This window comes from Bos mutus, chromosome 12 (assembly GCF_027580195.1).
Source record: "Bos mutus isolate GX-2022 chromosome 12, NWIPB_WYAK_1.1, whole genome shotgun sequence".
Classification (NCBI taxonomy): Eukaryota; Metazoa; Chordata; class Mammalia; order Artiodactyla; family Bovidae; genus Bos; species Bos mutus.
In genome coordinates, this window is record NC_091628.1 from 21,120,412 (window position 1) to 21,142,125 (window position 21,714).

General features: G+C 45.5%; 1 protein-coding gene across 1 annotated transcript in view; it reads left to right on the plus strand.

The window, feature by feature from the left end:
- WDFY2 (WD repeat and FYVE domain containing 2) overlaps nucleotides 1-20,790 on the plus strand; it is a 192,537-nt gene extending 171,747 nt beyond the window's left edge. The window contains exons 8-12 of the mRNA XM_005908956.3: nucleotides 4,223-4,328; nucleotides 9,195-9,296; nucleotides 10,158-10,288; nucleotides 12,326-12,434; nucleotides 13,803-20,790. Coding sequence (XP_005909018.2) covers nucleotides 4,223-4,328; nucleotides 9,195-9,296; nucleotides 10,158-10,288; nucleotides 12,326-12,434; nucleotides 13,803-13,832 — 478 coding nt within the window. The 3' untranslated portion in view covers nucleotides 13,833-20,790. The remainder of the gene's footprint in view (nucleotides 1-4,222; nucleotides 4,329-9,194; nucleotides 9,297-10,157; nucleotides 10,289-12,325; nucleotides 12,435-13,802) is intronic.
- Nucleotides 20,791-21,714: the final 924 nt, after the last annotated feature.

A 21,714-nucleotide genomic window follows, 5' to 3' on the forward strand; every position in this document is an offset into this window, starting at 1 on the left:
GTCCAAGGCATTAATCAGCAAACTAAGGAAGCAAGCCATCAAACCCAAGGGAATTATACCAAGATTTTAATGTATTTTGCAGCTTTTTTTTTTTTTAAGACTCCCAAGTATTATAAATCAAAGCAAGCAAAATTCACTTTCCATGTTTTGTCCTTTATTTTTCTCTTTGATATTCTGGAACAAATTTATATTTTACTTTAAAATTGCCTTTTTCATTCAAGCTCTCTCAAAAGTATAAAATGGAGTTTTCCAGAGGCTACATGAGTGACATCATAATGCCCACAGAAAGAGATGAGTGTCTGGCTCTCTCCTGCTAAGCCAGACATTAGAAAGACTTGCATAGATATTAAACAATGCCATTTTGCCTTCAAAATATTTTGTTTTGGAAAATACATTTTTCCCAAAACATATGTTATTTGGTTAAAAGGGAATGGATTCATCATTGCTGTTTTCCGATGGATCAGTAGTTTAAAATTTTCTCAGATTGATTTCAAGTATATTGATAGTTGTTCAGTTGCCTAGCCGTGTCCAACTCTTTGAGACTCCACAGACTGCAGCACGCCAGGCTCCCCTGTCCCTCACCAGCTCCCAGAGTTTGCCCAAGCTCATGTCCACTGAATCAGTGATGCCATCCACCCATCTCATCCTCTGTCATCCCCTTCTCCTTCTGCCCTCAATCTTTCCCAGCATCAGGGTCTTTTCCAGTGAGTCAGCTCTTCACATCAGGTGGCCAGTTATATTGATAGTTACCATCAGGCCACTTATATTAATAGTTACCACTCACTTAAACTAAAGCTCTTTGGTGTCCTCAAATAAGACTTGAGAATGTAAAGGGGTCCTGAGACTAAAAAGTTTGAGAACCACTGCTTTAAAACTACTCTCTCGTTTTTTCCCCTCCCCAAAACTACAACACAGACACAGTTGTATTTCCTTCTCATCATTGCACCTGGCATCATCTCAGTCACCCATTTTAATTCTAGTAATTAACCAAAGTAACTAACTTATTTTGTAGAGAAGACTGGGAGGACAGAGGATATGGATAATTGAGAACTTTCCATCATAGGGAGCATCTTAGCACAGCTCATGAAACGTGACGTCAGCTTCTCCTGCAATGTACGTCACTTTTACATCCCTCTAAAATGGTAAAAGAAAGGAACATGTTCATTTGACATGACTCATCTACGTTATGTTGGGCTTCCCAGGCGGCACAGTGGTAAAGAATCCCCCTGCCAATGCAAAAGACGCAGGAGATGGGGGTTCGATCCCTGGGTTGGGAAGTAGGAAATGGCAACCTGCTCCAGTATTCTTGCCTGGAAAATTCCATGGACAGAGAAGCCTGGCAGGGCAACAGTCCATGGGGTCAAAAAGAGTTGGACGTGACTGAGCAGACACGTGCCTAAGTTACAGTCTCTCTGTAGCACATAAAAATAAGCAAACATATATAATCTTAAATATTATGCTGTACAGTTGAAATTTCAGTAACTTATTTAGAAATGATCAAGACTTCCCTGGTGGTTCAGTGGTTAAGAATCCACCTTCTAAAGCAGTGGACACGAGTTCAATCCCTGGTCGGGGAACTAAGATCCCACATGCCAAGGGTCTACTGAGCCCTCAAGCCACAACTAGAAAGAAGCCTTAATGTTGCAAGGAAAGATTCTGAATGCCCTAAGGCCCGATGCAGCCAAAAATAAATAGATTAATTTTTTTTTAAAAAGAAAGAAATTATCCATTGTAGGTGTCTGGTGACTTAACCAGTTAGCTCAACTTACTGTGATTCCATTGTAAATTACCCGAGATCTTGGGAATTATCTTTAAGTTGGTATGCTTAAAACATAACTGTTATCTAAAGTTTATGAGAAAAATTATTTAATTGAACATGCTTATTTTTCATAATCTTAAATATTATATAGGCATAATATTAGCTTATTTGACCACTTATCCTATATAAATTTAGAAGAAATCAACCCAAGTAAAGCAAAATGTACATTTGCATTATATTTAACATTAACAAAGCCAGAAAAAGACATGGCTGTGTTTTGAAACTCATCACACTAGTCATTTGCCAAAGAGTTAGTTTTGTGAACTTGGGAGTCTTAAAATATCACTGAGTTAGATAGTATTTTCTGTAAAATAATTTTTATTTTTAAGCCTAGTAAATTTAAAGCTTTAGGGATTTAATTTCCTTATTTTCTGTGAAATTCAGAAATATTCAATTTATATAAACATTTGTTTATCTTTATAAGCAAGTGCTTATAATTTAACAGGTACCATAATCTAATTTATTGACACCTTCAGAAATAGGAAAGTGTTCCATACACAAGAGGTAAACACCCCCTGAATTTCAGACACAGGCACACAGAGCTTAACAGCTTCAGTCCTACAACTGGAGGCACGAGTCAAAAGAAAACACAAACACACACACACACAAAATCACCAATCCACATTTCACAGAGTTATTCTCCTTCCCAGTGAGCACAGAATTCTCAATTAATTTGAGCTCAAAACAGAAGAATATTCAAACAAAAACCGCCAAGAAGCCAGACTCCCCATTCTTTATCTCCCAAAGTGGAGTAGATCTCTGTCATCTTTTGGTGGTGGTCACTAAATTGTCAGACCCTTAAACTGGATTCCCCACCAAGAGGGAATAATTTGTCAGCCATGTACGAACCAGAAAGAAAAATAAGACACAAACTGAGGGAAGAGGGCATGAGAACTAGAGAGAGACACTCAGTGAACTCAAGTCTGTTGCTGCTGTGGATTCACCCCGGGAGCCGTGCTGGCGCCTCGCGTCTTAGGCAGCAGTTACCTGGCTCCATCAGGTGCCCGATGACCTTACAAATATAACATGAACAGATGGCACAGATTTTATTTAATTGATAATTAAGGAACCAGTACGATTATAAGTAGTTCAACAGCTTTTTTCCTTAAGTGTTGGTAATTGACAGAGACCACCTCTTCTTGGGGCCTTAGCATCTCACATGAGCATTTTAAAAACTCGAACTATGGTTGATTTATCATGTTGTGTTAGTTTTAGATATACAGCAAAGTGATCCAGTTATACATATACGTATATTTGTTGTTGTTTAGTCGATAAGTTGTGTTCCACTCTTTTGCAACCCCATGGACTGTAGCCCACCAGGCTCCTCTGCCCACAAGATTTCCTTGGCAGGAATACTGGAGTGGGTTGCCGTTTCCTTCTCCAGGGATCTTCCCAACCCAGGGATCAAAGCAGCATCTCCTGCGTTGGCCAGCAGGTTCTTTACCACTGAACCATTGCTGCTGCTGCTGCTAAGTCGCTTCAGTCGTGTCCAACTCTGTGCGACCTCATAGATGGCAGCCCACCAGGCTCCCCCGTCCCTGGGATTCTCCAGGCAAGAACACTGGAGTGGGTTGCCATTTCCTTCTCCAATGCATGAAAGTGAAAAGTGAAAGGGAAGTTGCTCAGTCGTGTCTGACCCTCAGCGACCCCATGGACTGCAGCCTTCCAGGTTCCTCCATCCATGGGATTTTCCAGGCAAGAGTACTGGAGTGGGGTGCCATTGCCTTCTCCGAGAGAAGTATATATATATATACCATGTGCTATACAGTAAATCCTTGTTGTTTATTTTATATGTAGTGGTGTGTATCTGCTAACCCCATAATCATAATTTATCCCTTCTCCACTTGCCCCTTTGAACATAAATCACAGCAATATTTTCTTAGTCAGTGTCCCAAGGCCAAAGAAATGAAAGCAAAATAAGCAAATGGACCTAATCAAATTTACAAGCTTTTGCACAGTAAAGGAAACCATCAATGAAACGGAAGCACAACCTATGGAACGGGAGAAAATATTTGCAAAAGATGCAATCAACAGAGGCTTCATTTCCCAAATATACAAACACCTCAGACAATGCAACATCAGAAAACAAACAACCCAATCCAAAAAATGGCAGAAGACCTAAGTAGGCATTTCTCCAGAGAAGACCTACAGATGGCCAACAGGCACATGAAAAGATGTTCAACATCGCTAATTATTAAAGGAGCATTTTGACTAATTTTAAATGTTGCAAATCTCAAGTACTCTCCCAGCGTTAGCATGTGGACCATTCCATTCCGGTCTCCAAGGTCTGCTCTTGGGTGCCACTCAGGGGTGAGCCTGCACGAGACTCACCGCCAGGCTTCCTGCCCTCAGGGCTCTCCCTGCCCTCGGAACGGTCACTGACTCTTCTTGCTTCTTCGGCAGTGACAAAGTCCAGGCCCTGTCCTATGCACAGCACACGCGGCAGCTCATCTCCTGTGGTGGTGACGGTGGGATCGTGGTCTGGAACATGGACGTGGAGAGGCAGGAGGTAGGTTCACAGAAGGCTCGAGCCACCCTTCCATGGCCACCAGGCTGGGCTCTGCACCTCCGACTCCGCTGAGGAACGCCTCAGCCTCCCCGCCTGCTCACTTTCTTTCTTTTTTTTTTTTCCGGTTGTGCTGGGTCTTCGTTGCTGTGTAAGCTTTTCTCTAGTTGCGTCTAGCTGGGGCTACTCTCTACTTACTGTGCGCGGGCTTCTCATTGCAGCGGCTTCTCTTGTGGAGCGTGGGCTATAGGGCACTCAGGCTTTGGTAGTTGCGGGACTCGGGCTCTAGAGCACAGGCTCAGCGGTTGTGGTGCACACAGGGGCTTAGTTGCTGTGCCGCATGTGGGATGTTCCTAGACCAGGGATCGAACCCCTGTCTCCTGCATGGGCAGGCAGATTCTTTACCACTGAACCACCAGGGAAGCCCACTTTTTTCTTTGAGAAAACCATGAAAATAAGACATGTTATGTCAGAAAATCAGAAAAACAATAATAGTAAAATAAAATACAATTCTAGTATGAAAGGAGCTTCCTTTTATAAGCCCCTCACAAAGTTGCACATAATACTCATGCAGTGGAGATTCGTAAGGAGGCTGAGACTAAGCTGTTTAGACTTCAAATCTGTTGCATGATTTACAAGTTCAGAGGAGAAGAAACATTTATTTTCAGGTAATTACAGCCGTTCGGCTTAAAGTGCACTATGAAAGCAGACAACTTGGCCCTTTATGTTATTGGGGGAAATGGCGGCTGGTGTGTGAGAAGTGGTATTTGATGAAGAATCCTAGTTTGGTATTAATAGAAATATTAGAAATAATTTTTTGTGTTTATGAGTCATATTCTAAACAGTTCTCCAGATATAAATATTTTTTATTTATAAAAATTTGTCATTTTTAAGCATTTATTTAAGTTTTGTTGTAACATTCTTTTTTCTTTTTTTCATTTACTATTTACACAATTTTTTATTGAGATAAAATTTACAGAACATAAATTTTGCCAATTTAACCATAACATTCTTTTTTCGATGAATTTGCTTTTTCATCGTTCAGCATCATAACAGCTGGTTTGTTTACTGAACGTCCCCTTTGACAAGTACTTTGAAGTTAACCATTTTCTCATTTCCCTAGATTAATGCTGGGTAAATTTTCCCTTTGACCATGTGTGTTCTAATCTGTGTCCTCAAAGGATACAAGAATTAGAAGAGCAACACTTTAAAAATTAAACAAAGGCCATTTCCCAACTTCTTTCCACAGCCTCACCCCAGTCTCATTTCAAGAGAGTCATTGCCGTTACCCACAATGCTGTGCCTTTCAAATGCCAGTAATTAAATGCTTAAGAAGATTAAAGTTTGATTTGCTCAAACTGTAAATCCACAGGAGTTCTATTAGTAACTAATTAAAATGATCCTTTCAGTCAGGAAGTGAGGAATAGTGGATTATTGCTTTTGAAAATACAATCTGGCCCTATTGGCATAAAGACAGCGTGTGCCGGCCAGGTGCATGGCGGCCTGCTTTGGGTGAGGGACAGTCACGCCCGGTGTGCCCAGGCTTCTTCCCAGGCCTGACTGACCAGACCCGGGGAGGGGAGCCGCTGGGCTCGTTTCCCTGTGTGCACACAGCCTCTGCCCTCGGTAGACAGAAGTCCAAGGAGGATACCAGTGCACTCTCCAGAGAAGGAAACCAGGCGGTCGGTCGGTGGGCAGTCCTTGGAGCCATCTTGCTCCAGTGATGCCTTTTGACATGCAGATATACGGGCACTTGGTACTTGTTGACTATTGTAAATCTTCTCGAGTGATTTAAAGCTCTAACTGAGCCGTGGTGATGGTCGCATCCATCTTTCGCGAGTGTCATATATGATAAGCGTGCAGCCTCCCAGGTGTGTCCGTGGGGCTGCCTACCTGTGGCAGGTGCCGTGCGGCGCCCAGCTCGGGAAGCCTGAGATGTAATGAAGCTGTCCCTGACCCGAAGGGCTGGTAGCCTTTCTGGAAGAAAAGACGTGGAGGGGAAAGCTTCCGAAAACGATTCGATGGTATAAATAAATCAATCACAGTTGATAGAGCATCAGAGCTGGGGCTTGTCACCATCGGCTCACCTTCCAGCGAAGGGTTGTGGCGAGAGAGAGAGAGAGCACTCTGACCAAGACGAAACACAGGAGTGGTCACATGCAGAGCAATGGACGCAGAGCGGATGGGGTGGCGGCCCTGAGGGCGGGCAGGTGGGAGAAGGCCTTGAGTGGCTGAACACAGATCTGTTTGACATCTTGATGTAGGTTAAACGTGTGTTTATACATTTAACAAAATCTGATTTTTTTACAATTTTATTATTTTTTAAGTATATATAATACACGTTCTTTGTAGAAAAATTACAGTGCTCGTTAACAAAGAGAATGTCAGTTACTCAGGGTTGCTGCTGAGTCGCTAAGTCATATCCCATGCTATTGCAACCCCATGGACTGTAACCTGCCCGGGCTCCTCTGTCCATGGGATTTCCCGGGCAAGAACACTGGAGTGGGTTGCCATTTCCTTCTCCAGGGAATCTTCCCCACCCAGGGACTGAAGAATCTAGTGGATTCTTTACGGCTTGGCCACTGGGGAAGCCCATCCATGATATCACCACCCAGAAATATCACTCTTCACATACTGGCAAACATCCCTTCTTACATTTTTCTCTGCAGATACACATGTTAGATTTTTCTTTTTTTGACGAAAAAGAGAATCATATTACACATGCTGATTTCCCCCCCCTTTTCAGAGCCCTACTCTCAGCTCCCTCCTCTTAGACACCCACTAACATATTTTATACACATCCTAAACCTGCATGCTTCCTTGTAAAATATGGGTGTGTGTGTGTGTTTTGTAAATCTTCCTTATTTTCCTACATCATAACTGTTCTGAAAAATCACAATATAGATAAGTCTTTTAGGGGTAAACTGTTGTCTTCAGCTAAGAAACTTTGTATTATTTTATTGATCTGTCTTTACATGAATTAGGGCATGAAAATTACCAAGCAAGTTGAAACTTACTTCTTTCCCTCAGGTTTTTTTTTTTTTTTTTTAATGTATTATCATTCTTTCTGTATCCTTGTCATTGCACTCTGCATTTTTAATTTTTTCGGTCATGCGGTACAGCTTGTGGCATCTTACTTCCCTATCAGGGATATGACTCAGGCCCACTGCATTGGAAGCTCATAGTCTTAACTACTGGACCACCAGGGAAGTCCCTTTTCCTCAGTTTTAATAAATAAACTTTCTTAAAGTGTCACCTTTTTGCTTTCTTTTTTTCCTCCTGAGAAAATATATAGCTTTAGGTTTGTTTCTGCTTAAAGCTAGGGGAGAACTTCCCCAGGTTCAGTTCCTGGTCCTGGAAGATTCCACGTGCCATGGGGCGACTAAGCCTGTGCACCACAACAATTGAGTCTGCGCTCTAGGGCTGGTGTGGAGAAGGCACTGGCACCCTCTCCAGTACTCTCGCCTGGAAAATCCCACGGATGGAGGAGCCTGGTGGGCTGCAGTCCATGGGGTCGCTAAGAGTCGGACACCACTGAGCGACTTCACTTTCACTTTTCCCTTTCATGCATTGGAGAAGGAAATGGCAACCCACTCCAGTGTTCTTGCCTGGAGAATCCCAGGGACAGGGGCTTGGTGGGCTGCGGTCTGTGGGGTCGCACAGAGTTGGACACGACTGAAGTGACTTAGCAGCAGCAGGGCTGGTGAGTTAACAACTACTGAAGCCCTAGAGTCCATGCTCGGCAACAAGAGAGCGGCCCCTGCTCGCTGCAGCTAGGGAAAGCCTGTGCAAAGCAATGAAGACCCAGTGCACCCAAAAATAAATAAAGTAAATTTTGACAAAAGAATATAAGGATTCTTTTTAAAATAAAAAATAAAGGTAGGGAAATGGACTAACCCTGCTGACTCCGACATGACAGTGGGCTAGTGCTTTTTGAGTTCCCACTGTGGTCGGGTCCTGTCCCCCCAGCACATGTAGCTGCATGCCAGTGTAATAAGCAGATGTATATAATTGTACACAGAGAGAATATAATTGTGTATGATCAGAGTATGAGATAATTGCATATGATCAGAGACTGTGAGATAAAGTCCTAAACCAACATAGCTGTCTGTGGTGTGGCCTCTACATCCAACCCCTCCAGCCTCAGCCCTTTACACCCTCTCCCACCCCCAGCCCTTCTCTCCTCACCCCTACACTGCGCTCCAGCCATCCTGCCCTTCTCTCAGCCCTGCCCTCTTTCAGCCCCGTGTGCCTGGCCTCCTGTCATCCATCCCCAGATCTCAGCTTGTTATCATTTGTCAGAGACAAGTCCTGAACCCCAGCCTAGATCATCCTGTTCTCATAGCACTCTGTGCTTCTCTGTCTCTGACCTTTGATCCTTCTACTGTTTCACATAATGAAAGTGAAAGTGAAGTCGCTCAGTCGTGTCCAACTCTTTGCAACCCCATGGACTGTAGCCTACCAGGCTTCTCCATCCATGGGATTTTCCAGGCAAGAGTACTGGAGTGGGTTGCCATTTTCTTCTCCAGGAGATCTTCCCAACCCAGGGATTGAACCCGGATCTCCCGCATTATAGGCAGACGCTTTACAGTCTGAGCCACCAGGGAAATTAACTACTATTAATATGATTATCATGTTTCATCTTCCCTGATAAATTATAAGCTCCATGATGTTAAATTCTTTTTCTTCCCCACTACATCCCCAGGACCTGACACGTCACGAGGCATTCAGTAAATATTTTTTAAATGATTGAGAAATCACATGTGTTTCTTAGAGACACATCCTGACTGCGTAAGTTTCAGCAGTGTCGATGCTTCCGCGATCCTCACTGCTTCTCACTGTCATCTGTTGTGTGCTTTGTTTGGCAAGACCCCTGAATGGTTGGACAGTGATTCCTGCCAGAAGTGCGATCAGCCTTTTTTCTGGAACTTCAAGCAAATGTGGGACAGTAAGAAAATCGGCCTGAGACAGGTGGGTGATATGCTTGCTTCATCAAAACGTTATCACCTAGAAATAACTTTACCTTGTGATCTTGGAAGAAATAACACCCCTGGGTGGGAGCTGTGATGGGGGTAAGTTATTCTCTTGGAGTCACTTTCTGCTGAATTTATTCCCTTTCTCTACTGAAGCTCATTCCTACTGGATTTAGTTTCTGTAGTGACTTGTTCCCAGTAGTTAAGTGATATGATTTTAGAATTCTAGTGGCATCTAGTGAAATATACCTTAAAATTAGAGGGGCCGAGCTTAGCTCAAATGGTACCAAACCATGAAATTATGTAAGTGATACTTATTTCTCTTTAATTTCACTTTCGTTCCTTCCATCTTAGTTTTAGTTATTTAGATCTACTTATAAGACAGCATTTTCAGCCTGATTCTATGGTTGGGTTTGGTCTGCCCCCCGGGGAAATCAAATGCCAGTCCACCCAGCTTGAGCACGGCCAACATGTAGACAGTGAATTGAGCCTGGTTTCATCCCAGTTCTTCTTCACCGAACAGCGTGATCTCTGGAGGTGGAACTTCCTCCGTAAACCCTCCGCACACCCGACACCATTAAGATAACCCAACTGGGGGAGGTTCACATTGATGATAACTGGAAAGAACCAAGACTGGGGAAAGGGGCGCTTGGGGCCGTGGCACAATCAGATTTACTTCCTAAACAGTCCTCATTCTGAGTAAACAGAATCCAAAAAGAAGAGCCTCTGGCACGCGCTTCCAACGCGCTGGGGCCCTCCCGTTGAGCATCCGCACCTGGAGGCTGTGGGTCACACCTGGGCGTACCTGGCGCAGCGGAGGCGCACAGGCGCAGTTGAGCACGTTTTCTCTTCCCTCCAGCACCACTGCCGCAAGTGCGGGAAGGCGGTCTGCGGCAAGTGCAGCTCCAAGCGCTCCCCGATCCCGCTGATGGGCTTCGAGTTTGAAGTGAGGGTGTGTGACAGCTGCCACGAGGCCATCACAGATGAGGAGTAAGTCACAGCAGCCTGCGGAATTGTCAAGGTTAAGGGACGAGGGCAACCCGAACGCTGTACCGAGCCCCGCAGCCATGAATAATGGCACCCTGGTTTCTGGTGGTTTCCAATATGGACCGTGGCAGGTGGGCAAAGCCCTCCTTTCCATCAGGAGGTGGTGTCCCCTTGTGAGGCAGGAGGAGAGAGTGCAGCGCTGAGAAATCATCTCTGTGCTGTTGTCAATCCCAGGGGTGTGTGCATTGAAAATAGATGTTCTTGGAGGAAATCCTCTGCCTGCTCATTTACTGGAGAATTGCCCGGGAATACAGGAGCCTGAGCTTCACTGTTAGCCGGAGCTGGTATCTTTGCAGGAGCGAATAAGCCCACGGGCCCCAGAGGTTTTATTTTCCAGAAAAAGCCAAGTCTCTTCTCCTCAGAGTCTTGTACCACCAGTTGCCCAGCTGCTGAATCTTGCTGGTTGGCCTTGCCCAATAACCCAGAACCTGAGATTACAGTGCTTTTTTTTTCGTGGGGGATGGGGGGTGCAGATCCATGTTGCCTTTTTCTTTTCTTTCTTTAACATTTAAAAAATTTTCTTGGCCATGCTGCACAGCACTTGGGTTATTAGTTTCCCAACCAAGTATCGAACCCTCACCTCTCCCATTGGATGCTCAGATTTTTAACCACTGGACTACCAGGAAAGACTCCATGTTATCTTTTTAATGTTAGCTGTTGCAAACTACCTTCCATGTAAACAGAGTGTTCTTCACCAAGTGTCCCTTTTAGTGAATTAGAATCTCATAGGGGACTTGTCTGCCCAATTCTCACCGCCGCCACCACCACCCCCGCCCCCATATAATGTAGTAAAATCATTTTAAGTACTAGATGGATGTCCTAAAAGCTGCATATAAATAGAAACATATTTCAGATGCACTCAAGGAGGTCAGCATTTAGAGGAAATTCTTGGCAAGTTAATAAAACAAAACATTCTTTTGCAGATAACCCTCATGTTAATGGAAATGTTTTTTATTCATATTTAATCACAGCAAATATAAATTAAGATGCCCTTGCATAAGTAAGCACTTATGTTCACTGATTATTTTCTGCTCATCATATGTGATGAAATTAATAAAAGAGTGCTTCTCATTAAATTAGGGAGCTGCGAGAGACTTTAGGGATATTCCTGTTGAATTCTTCATTAAAGACACAGATTCAGAGGGTCTAAGTGACTACAGATTAAACCTAATTCTTTAGTTCTAAATATTTTAAAGCAATCATCATTTTTAGGGTACTGAAGATCTGTTCTCCAGATTGAGCAATTAACAGCTGTCTCAGAGAGCCCACTGCTGAGGAGTGGGAACTTGAAACATGATTAGAAAACTGCAGCCTAATCCCCTATGTTGCTGTCCCACACCACTGGTTCTTCTGCCTCTTCCCCATGGGTACATTTTGCATTGCCTCTAGAGCATCTAGGCAGTTAGCAGCCTTCTTACTAAAAAAATGCAAGGCTTGAAAAAATAAAAAGCAAGTAGCAGTGTTTGTTTATATATTGTTTTACTTGTTAAAGCATTAGAATGCCACAGAAAAACCCAAGTCTGCACTTATACCAGGGTAAAGAGGAGAAAAAATAAATAGCCCTTAGATGAAAGTGGTAGTGTCTTAGGCATTTTAACAAATGTGCTTTTTTAAAAATGAAATAGACCAAAGTAGACTTTTATCAGCAAGTCCTTCTGAGATCAAACTTAGCAAAAGCACAGTGGGTTATTTTAAAGATTTGTTAACAGCACGGGTGGAGAATCTCACAGACTCAGTCAGAGCAACAAATTTCTCCAGAAAGTTTCTAAAGAAACTTCAACATCTCTTGACCATTTTGGACCGTCTAAGAATCCTTTCATTCTTTTCATCCCCAGGGAATAAAAGTAGTTCTGAGGAGCATCTCTAACCGTGAGGTCGTTTGAGCCATTTGGCTAAAAATTAGAGCTTACTGTCACTCTAGATCTTCTTCATGTATATACTCTGCCTTTCACTTCTGGAAACTTCCTTTGCTCCCTCCAGACGTGCGCCCACCGCGACCTTTCACGACAGTAAACATAACATCGTGCACGTGCACTTTGATGCGACCAGAGGATGGTTACTGACTTCGGGAACTGACAAGGTTATTAAGGTGGGACGCCATCGTATTTTCGAAGCTTGCTGTCTTTGTCCTTGTTCAGTCACTCAGTTGTGTTCAACTGTTTGGGACCCAGGGGACTGCAGCACACCAGGCTTCCCTGTCCTTCACCATCTCCCAGGGCTTGCTCAAACTCATGACCACTGAGTCAGTCCATTTCCATCTTTGGCCCTAAGTAAATGTACAGAAGCATCAAGACTATGTGAGGTGAGCTCAGAAACTTTCTCTTAAAGCTTACCCTGAGCAATGAGCATCTTTGAGAACCTGTTACACGCCATGTACAGTCACTGGCTATACACGCCAAAATGAGACCTGGCCCTCCCCTGAAAGGAGCCGCTAGTCTCCTGGGGACATACTCTTAAGAAGACAGTTAATTATTATTAACATGTTATTAACATATTAATTATTATTAACAATTATTAACATGTTCAGCAGCCAAAAGAGTAAAACGGATAAGGGTTACTGGGAGAGTTCAGGGGAGGAAGATGGTGCTGCTGGCCTTGGCTTTGTGAGGACAGAAGATTTTGAGCCGAGCATTGGATAAGGCAAAAAGTAATAAACAAGATCTTTTCCCAGTGAGATCAGTTAATCCAGAAGCAGTCCTCCAGAGCCTCTCTAAGAATTGTGCTAGGCCATGTGGATTCCCTGCCCGAGCCAAAGCCCAGGACTAAAGAGGCCATGCCCACGTCATTCTCTGAGGCTCCCAGTGGCAGAGGCTCGCCTGGGTTCACTGAGCCCAACTTCCTGGGCTCTTCTGGTTCCTTCGTGGAGGCAACTGCAGGATAAGGTGGTTAGAATAACCCTCTTTGGAAGCCACCAGTCCTAAGTAAATTCTGGGCATCTCGCTTCCTTTATTTTTGAAATCGAGACATCTCGTAGAACTGTTTGGAAGATGAGATGAGATACAGAAAGGACACATCTGGCTACCCATTTGTTGCCTTATAGTGTTACTTCCCTTCTTCCTTGAATAAATCTCATCTGCCTTTATTCTCCATCAGCTGGGTTAAAACTTCCAGCTGCCTTTGTCCTTTTTTTGAGGATTATGTTGAACTTTTTGATGGATAAGTACTACTGTATAGATTTATCCATGATGCTCATATAGTACTCAGTTCCTTGTTAAGTTAAAAAATGCACTTGAATTCAATTTTAAGGACTCCTTATACACGTTATATGGCTTCTCAACCCAGTTGAATGGTAGTTCATCAGCGCTCAGTTGCTCAGTCGTGTCCCACTCTTTGCAACTACCCCATGGACTGTAGCCCACCAGGCTCCTCTGTGCGGGGGATTTTCCAGGCAAGAATACGGAAGTGGGTTGCCGTTGCCTTCTCCAGGTGTTCATCAGGGATCTTTTTCTTTTTACAGTTGTGGGATATGACCCCAGTCGTGTCTTGATGCCCCTTCCAGGCGCCAGAAAGACAGAATTTACTCAAGAAACGGTTGTTCTAACCCCAATCACGACTGGAGCAGTAAAGCAGATGTGCGAGTGGTGGGAGAGAAGCCGAAAAGCTGAGCTGAGCTTGCGCATCGCCTGCACACGTGGCGGTGAGCGGTCAGTGAGCTCTTGTGAGGGAACTCTTTCAACTTGTTCATACAATATAAAAAGAGGATATTTTTTTAACAAATGGTTTATACAGTCTGGCTCTGCTCCCTTGTTTTGAGTATACCGAAAACTCAGTATGGGGTGTTTTCAGTTTTATATTTGTTGACACTTGGTTTTAGCTGTTTCTTTGTGTGTCGGAGAAATGAGGAGTGTATAACTATTCAGGGTACTTGGGGTCATTGTGAAGTAGTTTCCGTGATCCTCTCCCTTGGGCACATATCCCGTGGTCTGTGTCTTCCCCCAATTCAGCTTCCTCCACTGTTCCCCAGAGTGAACATATTCACAATTTATTTGCAGTGTGTCTACTTTCGTAGGAGTCCCCCTCCGTTGAGAGATCTGGAAAACCATCCTTGTGGTTTTCCCAGCTGATTTCTTAAATTGCCCGAAGGATGATCCATTTGTAATGTCTAGATCTTACAAGAGTGGAAATGACCTTATGTTTCTGCCTCAGTTTTTCTCTTTCCCACATTAAAAAAGAAAAAAAAAAATTGCTGTGAGAAAGCCACTCTTAGCCACGGAAGTAGATTATCAAACTCAGACCTTGAACTCTCAGTGCCTGGATCCTTTCTAACTCAGTGGGAGCTTTCTGAGCCTTTTGGGTTTTAGTTTTATTGACACAGCTCTCCTTTGCTCTTGATATTAAAAACAAGCAAAACGAAACAACAAAACCCTGTGTCCTTCAAGAATAGTGTCTTTAAGATCTGTGGTTCTGTGTGATATCACCTCTGAACTTGAACATGTTCATTGCTGTGAGGTTGTATGCTGCTTTATCCCTCACTGTCTGTATTTGCTTCCCCTTTCAAAACCAGATATTTAAAGATTTTTATCTTCGTGTATTTTATCAGAACACTTTGCACGCTTTAATACTCCAACTGTGTGATCTGAGACATAAAAGGTACTCAGGCCTACAGCTCATGCTGTGTGTTCCAGTTGGGAATGTACAGAAAAGAGGGGGATGGGAGGCTTTAGGAAATGAACCTGAAGAACCCTGATTTTAAGGGAATCCAATCAACTTGATAAACTGAGATATTCTTGTGTGTAGAGACCCCATTTGGCTACTTATTTTCAACCTGTAAAAGTAGAATTTAAATGAGCAGCAGGCGTGTGCTTTGTGCCCACCTCCTTCTCGGCACTTTACCTGGACCACCTCATTCATCCCTCACCCGTCAGGAGCATCAGGGGACCCCTGAGTCCTTGGGGTTCACACAGTTACACAAAGCCTTGCAGATCCACAGGCCAATGACTTGCCCTTCCCTATGTGAGCCCTACCTCCGCAGGGTCTTGTTCTCTGCTGACTTGACAATTGAGGGTGGTTGTAGTTTCTCCCCTCACGATCATTTATTACTTTTCTAACTGGGAGAAGGACTCCCAGCCAGACTTGGATAACCGCCCCCTCACCGCCACCCCAACACCGACCAGCTGTGCTTCCTGGTGACAGACCTCCTCGAGATGGTTCTGCTGCTGCAGCTTTGGGGCACAGGACAGTGGGTATGCCCCGTGCAGCCATGGTGCAGGACAGCCATGACCTGGGAAATCAGGGCAGATCAGCCCATGTGACCATACTCTGAGGCTGTGGACACAGACACACCATCCAGCAGCAGTTACCACTTGCCACTGAGCTGCCCCTTCCACCCTGCCCTTGCTGGCCATCAGTGAAAGCCATTATAACTCACCTGAGTCTCTTCTGCATGGTTGTGAGAGAGCTTTAAAAAGGGAATTCAATTTAAAATATTCAAATATCTGTTTTGTAGTTTACTGCTAGAACCTGGAGCCACTTACGGAGTTGTACATGATAAAGAACGATGTGGTAGACATGAGTAGTAGAAATGAATGGCTGTCCTCTCCCTTCCTTTGAGCATGGCCCGAATACAGAGAGGCAAACAGTGTCAGGGAGGCAGTGGGTCAGGTGCCCAGGAGACCCGACGTGGTTCCGAGTTGGGTCGAGATGAGCTCGGATCACGCCAGGGAAGCTGATTGTCCCCGTTGGGTCACATGTGAGCCTGTGATCACTCTGGTCTGTGAGCCCGCCCTTCAGTCCACCCGCCTCCCTCCCAGCGAGGCTGTGTCCCCAGCCCACGAGCCGCTCAGAGGCGGAGACCAGCGGCCACACCTCCTGGTGGTGAGCGTCGCGGCCAGCGACCACAGACGCGTCAAGGTACCCATTGCTCTGCTCTTTCATTTCTCCTCATCCGTGTAGGTGCTTTAGTTCGGTGAGAAGCACTTAGCATGCCAACTGTGTGTGTTTATAATACTGTGAATCCTGGAGTATTACATTCCCACCACCATTTGTGTAACTCATCGATATGTGTTGGTGTTGGGGTGCCTTCCAAGCATTTTATGGAATAGAGGCTTCATTCATTAGGAGCAAAAGCTGGCACCAGCGCTTGGCTTGTCTCCTGTCTGGGTTAACTTTCATCGTTCTTGTTTTACCCCACTGGAATTGCACTTTATATATATATATAATTTTTCTTTCTGCTCTATTGCTTCAACACACAGAAGCTCTGGCAAGTCAAGCCTAACTCGATCAATGCTGGGAAGTGGCACCCCGTACATACATGCTTGTGCCTTTTATTTGGTGGGGCAGGACCAATCCCATGCTCCGTCTCTCCAGAGAAATGACGTTCCTGGACCCTTTTGCTGCCTGGGTTGTCTCCACAACAGCACAAGTGGTTTTAGATGAAGTACTTGGAGTCATGTGTCTTTTTTTTTTAATGAGGTCAGTCAACCATGGTGTGTTTCTCACTGGATTGTTTGAATGTTATGCAAAGAATCGTAAAATCACAGAACTGGAAGGGACTCTTCAGGCCTCTAGAATGTTCCAAGCACAGTCACACCAAGCAGTTAGATATAGTTGAGGTATCGGCAAGGGGAATCTATAAGAATTTTGGAAGAACAGTTTCTTTTGAACGTGAACTCTTAATAGCGTGAGTGCGAGGAATGACTTCGAGGCTCAAGGCAGGGAGCCCTCAGAACTGGGTCTGGTCCTCTCGCCGCAGGCAAATCTGATACCTCCTGTGGCTCCGAATGGGTGGGCTCGTGCAGCAAGGTAGTCACTGCAGGCCTCCATCAGCCTAACCCACTTCCTGCGTTCGCCCCTCTGACCTCGCCAGCCTCTCAGTTTAAGTGGGATCAAGGGCACTGAAACTGCATCTTGCCCTCTGCCTGCAGGGGGCCCTGGCGAGTCTCCTCATCGCCCTTCCCATGAAATACCGCCTTTTCCTATTTTTGATACTCATTTTTTCAAAAGCCGAATTTATTTTTGCTTGACATTAATCAAATTTTAAAGCCTGGATTTTACCTTTTAAGCAAGGGTCTCAGTCTGAACTATGTATCAAAGTTACCAGACATAAATATCCATTAAATGAGATCCCTTTGGTTTTGCCTTTTCACAGTAGTTTAATTCTAAGTGACCTTGTCCACTAAGATTTCTGTTTTAAAATGAAAAAACATTTTGCCAATGCTTTTGGCATTTTCTTTCTCCTCTAGAACAAAGTTAAGTCGCATTTTTCTGGATGTGAGGGTGGCTATCTATCAACATGACAGGGAAACACAGAGATTAAGTCCATCCTGAGCACCGAGGGATCTATATCACCCTTGAGTCTCCTAACTCTCATAGTCCAGCCCTTTGCTGAGTGTCCACCACACACCAGCCTTTGAACCAGGCCTGGGGTCAGGAGGTCCATTCTGTGGCTTGGGCAGGGGCCACACAGACGAGTTGGTGTTCAGTCGCTCAGTTGTGTCCGACTCTTTGCAACCCCTGGACTGCAGCATGCCAGGCTTCCCTGTCCATCACCAACTCCTGGAGCTTGCTCAAACTTATATCCATGGAGTCAGTGATGCCATCCAACCGTCTCATCCTCTGCCATCCCCTTCTCCTCCTGCCTCAATCTTTCCCAGCATCAGGGTCTTTTCCAGTGAGTCAGCTCTCTGCATCAGGTGGCCAAAGTATTGGAGCTTCAGCTTTAGCATCAGTCCTTCCGATGAATATTCAGAACTGATTTCCTTTAGGATTGACTGGTTTCACGTCTTTGCTGTGGCTCATTTCTGTGCCACGTGGTGACTCTGGTGACAGAGGGCGTGGGGTCCCGTCCCAGGATACACAGGTGCTCGTGCACCCACAGGGGAGGGGAGAACCCAGAGGAAAGAACTCCAGAGCTGAGAGTTAAATGAAGAGTTGGAGTGAGCTGAGGAAGTACCTGAGTTTCCAGGCTGTGGAAGCAGTGCCAGCAAAGGCCCAAGACCTGCACCAGCCTGGCACTGGGGTCCCACCTGTGGTTGGAGCTCCAGAGTAGCGTGTGTGCAGCTGCAGTCCTGGAGCCTGCGGTCCTCTCATCACTATCAGATGGATGCTCATGGCCGCAGGGGGAGGGAGGCAGCCCACAGTTCACCAAGCACCTTTACCCAGAGGCTTGCCAGACGAGTCCAGTCCTCCCGCAGCTGAGGCCAGTATCAAAGTTACTTTTTCTTTGGAAACACCTGGAATTATCTTAAAAAGGACCCCTGGTTAACTAATTTTTGAACTTTGTTGTGGGGGCACAGCCACTCACCGGAGGCCATGAGGTGGGGCTGGAGACCACTGCTTGCCTGGTTTTGGTCTGGACGAGCTTGTGAGCTCAGTCGCTAAGTCATGTCCCACTCTTTGCGACCCCATAGACTGTAGCCCGCCAGCCTCCTCTGTCCATGGGATTCTCCAGGCAAGAATACCACAGTGGGTTGCTACTACCTTCTGCAGGGCTCCCTCTCCACCCAGGGATCAACCCCAAGTCTCTTACATCTCCTCCATTGTCCAGCAGATTCTTTATCACTGTGCCACCTGGGAAGTCCCTAGATGAGCTTACAACATACTAATCCCATTATTCCCTGGCTGCTCTCCTTTGAAAAAGGACAGCCCTTGACCTGTGGAGGAGGCCATTCTGGACAGCAGAGGCCCCGCCCACATGTGATCTCTCCGTGAGCAAGCAGGCCACTGCTGTCCACATTTGCCTCTGGCCTTCCATCGCTCCTGCAGCAGTGGGTCGTCTCAGTACAGTGTGGTAAATGTGATAAATGCTCACGGCAGGGGCACTCGCCAAGGGAAGGGAACATTTTTCTCAATTCAGTGACTGTAAAAGGGCTCTGTAGACCCAGCTGTGCAGAGCCCGGGGCCTCCCCATCCCACGGTGGGCCTCGGTCCTTCCTGGTACTTGTACTGCACCCACGGGCCTTTTTCCTCCAGTGCCCAAGTATCGCATGTCTGTAACTTAATTCAGGAACATCTATGTTCGTTTTTACACTTGAACTCAACTTGACCATCAAGAACTAGATACACACCAACCCTTAGGTTTTTAGTTTGTCATTTTGCCTTTCAAATTTATCCCTTCCACGGAGAAGCCTGTCTGGGCCTAACACAAGAAAGCAGGGTGTAAAATTAGATCTGTCCAGCACTGGAAGGGGATTCCTCCGTTGTGTTTCTTAAGCCAGGGAATTTTTGAACAGCAAGTCCATAGCCCCTTGTCTATTTATAGTGGAAAAGATGTGGAAAGGAGATTAAAAGTCTTGAGGAAAAGTTGAATTCGATAATCATGCTTAAGATCCCTTCCAATCTGTGATGCTACGATTCTATGACTGTTGTTACTCACTGGACTAATCTGACCATTACCAGTGACCTGCCTGCTCGTGGCTGACTTAACTCAGGTAAATGGGAGTGTGCCCCACTGCCTTTGTCTGGTGTCACATCAAGTAAACCGCTGCCTGTATTTTCCCATCTAGAGCCCAGGAGGTTTGAAAAAGGTTGGAGAAGGCAGAGGTCAATCATGGTACCATCTCATTAAAAACAGATACCTCAGAATGTTCACCTCTGTGGATCCAAGTGTATCTGACTTTCTTGGGAGAGAAAGGGAATAATTGCAGGTTGGCTTAAAGGTTAGATGTGGAATGCGACCTTGATATTTAGGATCCTTTCTCCTCCCCCTACACCCCCCGGCCCCGTCTTGGTTCTCTGGGAAGCATGAGAGAGTAAACTGTAACACAAAAATGGGAAATGGTTTGAAAGAAGTATTTCTCTTAAAAACACTCTTCCCTTCATTTAAATGGATGGCCGCCTTATGTTAGTAGCATATGAAGTATGGACCAAAATACTTGTGTCGCTGGTTACCGATGTATACTTACATATTTGTGTTTTACGCCATCTGCCTTTTTTTTTTTTCAATGTACTGTCATTTTGCAGAAGAAAATACATGAAAAGTACAAAAATTGTTACTAACTGGACAACTGGGAAGGTGCTAGCCCCACATTCATGCCTGCCTCCCACTGACTCCATAACCAGGGACAAGGACGCTTCCATCCTGCATGCCCATCAGCCTGCAGCCCAGTCGGAACCTGGCTGCCACGGCATGTTGCTTTACAAAATGTCTTGTCTTTCTTTATGAAATGAGAAAGGGGTCAGGCTGAGAATGTCATAAGCCCAAAGCTGGAAGAGGTTTCTCAAATGTGGTTCTAGCTGAACCCCGCTGGCATCGCCACGCCCTCTACCACCAGATTCCACCAACCAGACCAAGCAGTCTTGACATTGACTTCCTGAATGTGACTAGGTGGGAATGAGCCAGGATTTCCCACAACGTTAAATGTCTGCTGAATGTTGTGAATGTTCCTGAACTCTGCTCACTTTCCCTCTGTGCTTCCCTCTAACCAAAATGTGTGTGTAGCCATGACCTGTGTCAAGACCCAATGCAAGCTACCGCCACGGTTTAAAATAAATCTCTGTGGAAACCTTCCTGTGGTCATGTTATTGTTGTCGAGCTGTGCCCTGTGATCACATGCACCCCAGCAGCCCTGCGTCGGTATTCACCAGGGCTGGCTGAGTGGTCCTTTTTATCTTTCACATAGTGAGAAAAAAGTGAAAGTCACTCAGTTGTGTCCAATTCTCTGCGACTCCTTGGACTGTAGCCCACCAGGCTCCTCTGTCCATGGGATTCTCCAGGCAAGAATACTGGAGTGGGTTGCCATTTCCTTCTCCAGGGGATCTTCCCAACCCAGGGATTGAACCCGGGTCTCCTGCATTGCAGGCAGATTCTTTACCACCTGAGTAACGAGAGAAGCCCACATAAGGCTGCTTTAAGTGTGGTTGATAAGCTTTCCAAATGAAGTGAGAGAGGACTCAGGAAAAAATATAGCCAGGAAAAGCCTCTATAAAAACTCATGAGATCCAGGACTTCCCTGGTGGTCCAATGGTTAAGACACCAAGCTTCCAATGCAGGGGGTGTGGGTTTGATCCCTGGTCTGGGAACAGATCCCACAGGCCACGCGGCATAGCCTGCCCCCGCTGACAAAAAAAAAAAAAAAAATGCATGAGGCCTATTTATGGATAAATTTGTGAAGCAATCAATGACTTGTGCTGTGCTAGGTCGCTTCAGTGGTGTCGGACTCTGTGCGACCCCATGGACTGTAGCCCACCAGGCTCCTCTGTCCATGGGATTCTCCAGGCGAGAATACTGGAGTGGATTGCCATGCCCTCCTCCAGGGGATCTTCCCTACCCAGGGATGGAACCCACATCTCTTACATTTCCTGCCTTGGCAGGTGGACTCTTTACCACTAGCACCCCTTGGGAAGGGCCAGTGGGTGGGGCAGCTGAATGGCCCCCTCCTCCAGCCTGCCTGTCAAAGCACAGCCCCACCCACACCCAGCACTCCAGCGCC